The following is a 10119-nucleotide window of genomic DNA, read 5'->3' on the forward strand; positions in this document are numbered from 1 at the left end:
ACAAATAAGTCAGCATACATTTCCAAGTACTGGCTTGATGACCCAAATGGCACCCTATTCCCTATGCAGTGCACAACTTTTGACCAGGGATAGGGTTCTGTTCAAAAGTAGTGTACTATGTGGCGAACAGTGTTCAATTTCTCTAGTCACAAGTAGTGCACTTTGTAGGGAATAGGGTGCAACTTCTCTGGTCAAAAGTAGTGGACTATGTAGGGAATAGGCTGCTGCTTTGAACATTAACCTTTACTTCTGTCTGTCTTCCCTCCACAGTGTATTTTGATGAGGTATTTAGCATTGAGGAGCATGACCAGCCGTCTGGCAGGGCCAAATGGTGCTACTCCATACCCGATGACCCTGAGGCAAACCTGGGAGGCACCTCTAGAGTCCCCGACCACCTCCAGGCTGGTTTCCTCTACCATGTCTCCGTCCTCCAGGATCTGACTGAGGGAACAGACGACCAGGGCTTCCAGAACTACCAATGTGGCCTGTGTCGGCTGCCTCTTCCCAGCCTTGCTTCCCTCCAGGCCCACCTCTTGGTCAGCTGGACCCACAGCACAGGCTGTAACCGCCTCTACAGTGACATGATCAGGCTGTGTCCGTCTCCTCCTCCTCCATTGGTGCATGTGTCTGAGGAGCCATCACCGTCTTCCCCCAGCCATGTCCACAATAACCAGCAGGACCAGGAGGCTGATAGGGCCTGTCATCTCTACTCCATCCCCAATGACCTTGAGGCGAAACTGGGATCGCGGCGAGGCAGATGCACTGACCACCTCCAGGCCGACTTCGTCCGCTATGTCTCCAGCCAGGTCTGTGTGTGTTGTATGTGTGTGTTGTGTGTGTATAGTGTATGTGTGTGGAGGACGGGGGAGAATTGAGCAGAAGACACATTTTTGTTGTTTACTGAAATATATGGACAATAAAGTTGTATTGTATTTTATTGTAGGCCTCCAATAACAGTCCAGGCTACCACCGGGGCTACCAGGGCTCTGAGGGCTACCAGTGTGCCCTGTGTCAGCTGCCCTTCCCAAGCCTGGCCTGCCTCCAGGCCCACCTTCTAGACAGCTGGGAAGACAGGCAGGCCTGTAGCTTCCTCTACAGCCAGATGATCAGACGTTGTCCCTCTCCTCCTCCTCCTATGGTGGTGAAACCAGTTCTGCGCATCACTGACTCCTCCTGCTCATCCACTGTTTCAGTCACAAAGAAACTTCCAAGACACCATGCAGAGCACCTTGATCCATACTTGCCTTCCACTTCATCATCCTCAGTCTCAGCCACTGTGGCATCTTCATCATCCAGGCACCATGAGCATGTACTGTCTCCAGTCCTGCCTACCTCCTCCTCCTCCTCCTCCTCCTCCTCCACCTCAGCCATAATACCCTCGAGAAAGAGAAGGAGAGACAACGACGTGAGCTCGAGAGGGGCCCCCAGGAGCCCCAGCCTCCACCCCAGCTTTAGCACTTTGTCTCGGGGAGACGAGAGCCAGCAGGCTGGCTCCTCCTTGATGAGACCCATGGATAACCTCCAGAGCTACCTCCCTCAGCCCTACTGTTCCCAGCCCAGCCACAGTACTCTGTCTTGGGGGGAGGAGAGCCATCAGGCAGGCCCCAGCAAGAGACACAGAAAGCTGGAAGCCACCACACAGGGATACCCTGGAACCAACAGCACAGCAAGCAGGCGAACGAGGTGCAAGAAAAAGTACAAGATGCTACAGAGGAAAGCCCTTGTGTATCCTCATGAAGTTGGCCCCAGCGATATGCCCAGGGCTAGACCTACTTTGTGAAGATGAATAGGTCATTAAGTAATGTTTTTTTTTTGGTTCTGGTGTGTTTTCAGTCCACTGTTGACTTGTTTTTTACTTAAGTGTGCATGACTATTATCTATGTAAGGTTTGGGTCAATTCAATTCCAATTTTTTCTTATAGGAGGCAATGACGAAAATGTGATTTGATTCAGGAATTTCTGTTTAATTCCTCAATATCTATGCACCATTTTGGTACCATGTAGTTATGAATTGGGGTTAGAAATAAGGAATACCTGTTGATATCATGTTATTTCATGATAAATGCTACACTCTTAGGACAGCCAAATGACCCTTTTTGGACCCCTTTTTTTAAGAGTGTAGTTGTAAACACTATATGAAATAGTACCGTAAAATAAAGTTACCACATAGCCTATTTATTCGAATCCTATATAAAAACAAAAAATCTCCATGAATTTATTTGCTCTGCATTTGATGAATTGAAATAAAATTTAAAAGAAACATCAACATTTTTTTTTTGCTTTGTTTTGTTTAACCAAATAAATGAGTTGTATTTGCAGTTTTCAGAATCAGAAATGAAACAGAAATACCATACGTTCAAAATACTGCCCAATACTGTACCCCAAATAATAGCCTTGACAACGCTATTAACTATCACTAACGTCAAACTACAAATACACTTTAAAAAAATAATGCTAGCTACCCAATACAATAATACCCTTGACAATACACTTTGTTTATAATTTGTGTCACACACACACACACACACACACACACACACACACACACACACACACGGTGTGACTGACTGTGTGCGTGCTAGTGTGTGTGAGAGAGCCACGGTCAGTCACACTGTTAAGTGTGGTGTTTAGCTTTCTGACCTAGACACATTTAGCCAGGTAATCACCTGGTAATGCTCTTTGATGGATGGAGGGATAGACAGAGGGAGGGAGAGAGAGAAGGAGGGGAGGTATGAAGGTTGAGGAGAGCAAGTGGACCCAGTCCTGTCATTCACAGTACTGCAGGAGGACCAGCTAAAGGTAAGGACATTTTCTGTCTGTAATATTTGCATTAAATAGAGAGTGGAAGTGACTTTACCTTACAGATTGGTTGATTACCTACACCTTGACTGTGTATGTGTGCATGTCCCTAAAGTAGGTTACAGTAAAAATATGTATTTACATTGTAATATACACCGGATAGGTGCAGTGAATTGTGTTGTTTTACATGGTCAGCCATAACACCCCTGGAGCAAATTAGGGTTAAGTGCTTTGCTCAAGGGCACATCCAATTTTTCACTTTGCCCGCTCAGGTATTCAAACCAGCGACCTTTCAGTTACTGGCCAAACGCTCTAACCACTATGCTACCTATTTTCACAGTGTGTTGGGTATGCTTTGCAAACCGTGACACCTGGCAATATCAGTTTCTGAGAATGTAGCTATCAACACGCACACACACACACACACGCACACGCACACGCACACACCCACTCATCTATGTATTCATTTTATTCAGGATGTCTAAGACCCCGTCCACCACGTCTGCAGCCTCTGTAACGTCTGCAGCCTCTGTAACCTCTGTAACCTCTGCAACCTCTACAGACAGGTAAGGTCAACGTCTACTTTTGAGACTGGAGAACTCGATTGACCATGATGGGCACAATAGAGTTATTGAGAGACATTGGCGCCGTACACAGTCAGTTTGAACAAGTGATATTGTTGACTCAATGGTTGTGATTTACCTGACGTGTTTGTGATGCCCTAAAATATCGACAAAACCGTCAAGCGGCGTCTCCACAATACTTGTATTAATATTTTTGTGCAGAAAAACTCTATTGTATCACAACTATTAGTTGTAAAACTTGAACATGTACGAAGCCATTGAGAGATGATCCTATTTGTGTGGCGTCGCCACGTTTATTAAGGTGTCAAGATAGCTCTTGCCAATGTTTCCAATATTGTCAACACCTGGTGCCTCTTGGCTCATGTTCTGTAGCAAAGGTGGCAAATCCCGGAAGACTTCGTCCTCGAGTTCGGAGTCGGCTCCCAAGAAGGTGTCTAAGAAAGAGCAGAAGAGGAAAGACATGGAAAAGATACACACCACCCTGCTCAACAGCGTGTTTGGAGCGGTACGCGCCACCCCCCCCACACACACACACAGTTTTTATTGAAACTTCATTTAACTAGGCAAGTCAGTTAAGAACAAATTATTTTTTACAATGATGGCCTACACCGGCCGAACCCGGACAACACTGGGCCAATTGTGCACCACCCTATGGGACTCCCAATCACAGCCGGTTGTTATACAGCCTGGATTCGAACCAGAGTGTCTGTAGTGATGCCTCTAGCATTGAGATGCAGTGCTTTAGTGCCGCTCGGGAGCCCACACACACACACATTAAAGTTACTTTCACCTCTGACCTCTGAGCTATAACCCGTAATAGCGACATGCTAGGCTAACAACAGTCCGGTGTTTTTTTCCTTCACACGGAGACATTGATATGCATGCAAAGGAATGAGAAGTCATAGAAGCTACAACGTTAGCTAAGCTCCTGATCTTTGCATGCTGTGTGTGTGAGTGGGTGCCTGCGCATTCGTGCCTGCCTATCTGCTTGCCTATCTGCGTTTGCCTGCGTGTGTGTGCTTTCCTGCCTGCATTTGTGTGTGTGTAGGTAATAACTCTCTAAGCCACACACACACACACACACACACACACCTTAGTTATCCTCTCCAGCTAATCCTTATAGACACAGCAGTATTATTAGATCCTTAGTGTGGTTCAGCGTCACCATTCATTAGGATTAAGGAGTAGAAGCTGCCGGAAGAGCATCGAACACAAAGGGAAAGTTGTATGATTGTTTTCGGAACTTGTTTTGTTTGGGATATTTGTAAACGTTTAGACCCACCAGTGACCGGTGTGATATTGACGTCTGGTGTTTAATGAACAGTTTCTGCTTTTCTTACTTTGTTTCTTGACACTGTAAAACTTAGCTTGGAGACATTGATTTAGGATAGAATAATTCGGACTAGAACTTAAACTAGATCTTATTGAGCATGCAGTGTGTGTAGGCTATGCGTGTAAAAACAACACGCTGGGGCGGCAGGTAGCCTAGTGATTAGAGCGTTGGGCCAGTAACCGAAAGGTTGCTGAATTGAATCCCTGAGCTGACAAGGTAAAAATCTGCCATTCTGCTCCTGAACAAGGCAGTAAACCCGCGGTTCGTAGGCCGGCATAGTAAATAAGAATTTGTTCTTAACTGACCTGCCTAGTTAAACAAATAAAAACACACGTGTGAATGAGGTTGACCGGTGTCCCAAACAGAATAGAAACCATGACGATTTAATCCACCATGATCAGGAAACATCCCCACCTGTCCCCGATCCCTCACTAACTTCCTACCACACCAGATCGACCTGATCCAAAAACTTGCAACCTCCTCTTACACAACTGTTTAAATCTGAAATCGCCTGTGCTAAACTTCCATCCAAAAGTACCTGCATTTGACTCTTTAAGGTGAACCCCATCCAGTATATCTGGATCCAAACACTATAATATTACTCAAAAGGCAGACAGTGTTGTTTCTCTATGGCAGCTCCCTCACTAAAACACACCCTACATTGCCAAAAGTATGTGGACACCTGCTCATCGAACATCTCATTCCAAAATCATGGGCATTAATATGGAGTTGGTCCCCCCCCCCTTCGCTGTATAACAGCCTCCACTCTTCTGGGAAGGCTTTTCTCTAGATGTTGTAACATTTCTTACGGGGACTTGCTTCCATTCCGCCACAAGAGCATTAGTGAGGTTGGGCACTGATGTTGGGCGATTAGGCCTGGCTCATAGTCGGCATTCCAATTCATCCCAAAAGTATTCAATGGGGTTGAGGTCACGGCTCTGTGCAGGCCAGTCAAGTTCTTCAGCACCGATCTCGACAAACCATTTCTGTATGGACCTCGCTTTGTGAACGGGGGTATTGTTATGCTGAAACAGGTAAGGGCCTTCCCCAAACTGTTACCACAAAGTTGGAAGCACAGAATCGTCTAGAATGTCATTGTATGCTATAGCGTTAAGTTTTCCCATCACTGGAACTAAGGGGCCTAGCCTGAACTATGAAAAACAGCCCCAGACCATTATTTATCCTCCACCAAACTTTACAGTTGGCACTAGGCATTCTGACAGGTAGCATTCCTCTGGCATTCACCAAACCCAGATTAGTCCATCGGACTGCCAGATGGTGAAGTGTGACTCATCACTGAAGGGAAAGCGTTTCCACTGCTCCAGAGTCCAATGGCTGCGAGCTTTACACCACTCTAGCTGACGCTTGGCATTGCTCATGGTGATCTTAAGCTTGGGCATGCTCGGGCCATGGCAACCCATTTCATGAAGCTCCCGACGATGATGTTGGAAGATGTTGCTTCCAGAGGCAGTTTGGAACTATATAGTGAGTGTTGCAACCAAGGATATACAATTTTTACATACCACACGCTTTAGCACTCGGCGGTCCCATTCTGTGAGTTTGTGTGGATAATCACTTTGCGGCTGAGCCGTCGTTGCTCCTAGACTTTTCCACTTCACAATAACAGCACTTACAGTTTCCGGGGCAGCTCTAGCAGGGCAGAAATTTGATGAACTGACTTGTTGAAGAGGTGGCATCCTATGACGGTGCCACGTTGAAAGTCACTGAGCTCTTCAGTAAGGCCATTCTACTGCCAATGTTTCTCTATGGAGATTGCATGGCTGGGTGCTCGATTTTGTACACCTGTCAGCAACGGGTGTGGCTGAAATAGCCAAATCCACTAATTTGAGGGGGTGTCCACATACTTTTGTTTATATAGTGTCTCTCCTTTGCCCGTTGTCTTCCTTTAGGAGAGGGAGTTGGCCCAAGCAGAGTTGGATGGTGAGTCTTCTTATCACAGCGATATTGCACGTACAATAGAATGCTTACTTACAGTAGATTGAGTAGTTGCACAACTTATTACACTGAACCCGTGTTACTCAAGTTAGGATTCAGACAGGCATTATATTTGTGAAAAGTGGGTAGCTTTGAATCATCATAGAAATAGTTTGACTAGATTGGGGAAAAGCCCCTCAGACCACGGCATATTCATGGGTACACTCAATATGGCAGCCAGGCCCACCCATCACGGAAAGTTGACTTGAATGGCAATGTCCTTTCTGGTAATTCTATTTCTATGGTGTCATCATCACCTTCTGACCTCTAACCTTTAACCTTTGGCACAGAGCTGGACTTTGCCTTCAAGGAGTTTGACTACGACTGTGACGGCTACCTGAACTACAAGGACGTAGCTGAGTGCATGAGGACCATGGGCTACATGCCCACTGAGATGGAGCTGCTGGAGATAGTGCAACAGATCAAAATGAGGAGTATGTCCATTTTAAGCTATTTTCATTTAAATGTGCCTATTGTCCAGTTCCTACCTGTGCCCTGACTGTTGATTGGCTGTCTCCCTTCAGTGGGCGGTCTGATGGACTTTGACGATTTCTGTGAGCTGATGGGTCCCAGGATAATGGGAGAGACAGCAGACATGCTGGGGCTGAAAGAGCTCAGGTCCGCCTTCTCACAGGTAGGAGACTGACACAGAGCCAAAGAGACTGAAATTGAGTGAATGATCATAAAACACAGGCCTACAAACACAGACATTATGGCCCTACACAAACTCTCATTAAAATCTCCCAGCTTCTTCATTATTGTTAGGCCCTCAGCCAATATGAACTCCCATGTTCACTTAGTCACCCACATTCTCTCCTCCTCAACATCCCTCCATCATAACTTTCCCCTCTCCTCCTCTCAGTTTGACCAGGACTCTGATGGGAAGATCAGCCAGGATGAGATGAAGGAGGCGGTGAAGAGTCTACTGGGGGAGAAACTGAAGAAAGGAGAGCTGGAAGAGATACTCAAAGAGATAGACATCAACGGAGACGGAAGCATCGACTTTGATGGTAAGGAGATAACTGTGCATAGACATACACACACATAAGGTCACACACACATGGAGGAAACACTCACAAACATGCAGAAACAGGTCAACACACACAGAAGATCACACGCACACGCGCACGTGCACACACACACACAAACATACAATTATCTAATGCAGTGGTGCCCATACATTTTGTAGCCTCTCTCATTTCCCTCTCTTGCGTTCCAGAGTTCGTCATGATTTTGTCCATTCGGTAAGTGCTGGAAGACCTGAGAGGATGCTATCATTTGTGTGTATGATCAGCTTTACGGATGAAATGTACTCCTCCATTTCCTCACTGCTCCTTTTCTCCCCTCTCCGGTTCTCTCCTCTTCTGTTCTCTCCTCTATACTCTGTCACTGAGAAAATAAATATGGTGTACAATGGACAAGATTATATTCGAAAATGTATTTGGATTAATCCGTTTGTAGACACTGATTGGCTGTATGACATCTAAATAAGATACCATTTTGATATTTTTATAAAGAATTAGAATTTCAGAATTACAACCTAGGACTTTTGAAAAACACATTTTTTTGTATAATTTTTTTACAGTCTGCGTTTTCTAAGTACAAAATAAAGACATGGGACAGAAGAAATATCTACACATGTACAGTCGAAGTCGGAAGTTTACATACACCTTAGCCAAACACACTTAAACTCAGTTTTCACAATTCCTGACATTTAATCCAAGTAAAAATGTCCTGTTTTAGGTCAGTTAGGATGACCACTTAAGAATGTGAAATGTCAGAATAATAGTAGAGAATTATTTATTTAATCTTTTATATCTTTCACCACATTCCCAGTGGGTCAGAAGTTTAAATACACTTAATTAGTATTTTTTAAATTTTATTTTACCTTTATTTAACTAGGCAAGTCAGTTAAGAACAAATTCTTATTTTCAATGACGGCCTAGGAACAGTGGGTTAACTATCTGTTCAGGGGCAGAACGACAGATTTGGAAGCATTGCCTTTAAATTGTTTAACTTGAGTCAAACGTTTCGAGTAGCCTTCCACAAGCTTCCCACAATAAGTTGGGTGAATTTTGGCCCATTCCTCCTGACAGAGCTGGTGTAACTGAGTCAGGTTTGTAGGCCTCCTTGCTTGCACACGCTTTTTTAGTTCTGCCCACAATATTTCTATAGGATTGAGGTCAGGGCTTTGTGATGGCCAATCCAATACTTTGACTTTGTTGTCCTTAAGCCATTTTGCCACAACTTTGGAAGTATGCTTGGGGTCATTGTCCATTTGGAAGACCCATTTGTGACCAAGCTTTAACTTCCTGACTGATGTCTTGAGATGTTGGTTCAATATATCCACGTAATTTTCCACCCTCATGATGCCATCAGTCCCTCCTGCAGCAAAGCACCCCCACAACATGATGCTGCCACCAAGGTGCATCACGGTTGGGATGGTGTTCTTCGGCTTGCAAGCCTCCCCCTTTTTCCTGCAAACATAATGATGGTCATTATGGCCAAACAGTTCTATTTTTGTTTCATCAGACCAGAAGACATTTCTCCAAAAAGTACGATCTTTATCCCCATGTGCAGTTGCAAACCATAATCTGGCTTTTTTATGGCGGTTTTGGAGCAGTGGCTTCTTCCTTGCAGAGTGGCCTTTCAGGTTATGTTGATATTGGACTCGTTTTACTGTGGATATAGATACTTTTTTACCTGTTTCCTCCAGCATCTTCACAACGTCCTTGATTGATTGATTTGCACTATTGGCACCAAAGTACGTTCATCTCTAGGAGAAAGAACGCATCTCCTTCCTGAGCTGTATGACGGCTGCATGGTCCCATGATGTTAATACTTGCGTACTATTGTTTGTACAGATGAACGTGGTACCTTCAGGAGTTTGGAAATTGCAACCAAGGATGAACCAGACTTGAGGAGGTCTTGACTGATTTCTTTTGATTTTCCCATGATGTCAAGCAAAGGTAGACCTTGAAATACATCCACAGGTACGCCTCCAATTGACTCAAATTATGTAAATTAGCCTATGAGAAGCTTCTAAAGCCATGACATTATTTTCTGGAATTTTCCAAGCTTTTTAAAGGCACAGTCAACTTAGTGTATGTAAACTTCTGACCCACTGGAATTGTGATACTGTGAATTATAAGTAACATAATCAGTCTGTAAACAATTGTTGGAAAAATTACTTGTGTTATGCACAAAGTAGATGTCCTGACCGACTTGCCAAAGCTATAGTTTGTTAACAAGAAATTTGTGGAGTGGTTGAAAAACGAGTTTTAATGACTCCAACCTAAACCCGTAACCTTTACTATGCAAATAACTTGACAAATTTGAAACTCATTTTTTTAGAACTTTATTCCTAAAATGTTGTACATACTGTATGCAATTAACCAAGGCTAAATGT

The 10119-nt window shown here is 44.4% G+C and overlaps 2 protein-coding genes across 2 annotated transcripts in view; both read left to right on the forward strand.

Moving 5' to 3' along the window:
- LOC112214547 (uncharacterized protein DDB_G0271670-like) overlaps positions 1–2255 on the forward strand; it is a 35152-nt gene extending 32897 nt beyond the window's left edge. Inside the window, exons 2-3 of the mRNA XM_024373364.2 lie at positions 271–806; positions 944–2255. Coding sequence (XP_024229132.1) covers positions 582–806; positions 944–1780 — 1062 coding nt within the window. The 5' untranslated portion in view covers positions 271–581 and the 3' untranslated portion in view covers positions 1781–2255. The remainder of the gene's footprint in view (positions 1–270; positions 807–943) is intronic.
- Positions 2256–2716: 461 nt separating this feature from the next.
- Positions 2717–8414, forward strand: LOC112214952 (calcium-binding protein 2-like). The gene is made up of 8 exons (XM_024373982.1): positions 2717–2798; positions 3275–3364; positions 3755–3887; positions 6626–6656; positions 7001–7144; positions 7235–7344; positions 7573–7720; positions 7930–8414. Exons 2-8 carry the CDS (start codon positions 3276–3278, stop codon positions 7956–7958), a joined length of 684 nt encoding a protein of 227 aa, XP_024229750.1. The 5' UTR covers positions 2717–2798; position 3275; the 3' UTR covers positions 7959–8414.
- The last annotated feature ends 1705 nt before the right edge of the window (positions 8415–10119 follow it).

This window comes from Oncorhynchus tshawytscha, linkage group LG15 (assembly GCF_018296145.1).
Source record: "Oncorhynchus tshawytscha isolate Ot180627B linkage group LG15, Otsh_v2.0, whole genome shotgun sequence".
Lineage (NCBI taxonomy): Eukaryota > Metazoa > Chordata > Actinopteri > Salmoniformes > Salmonidae > Oncorhynchus > Oncorhynchus tshawytscha.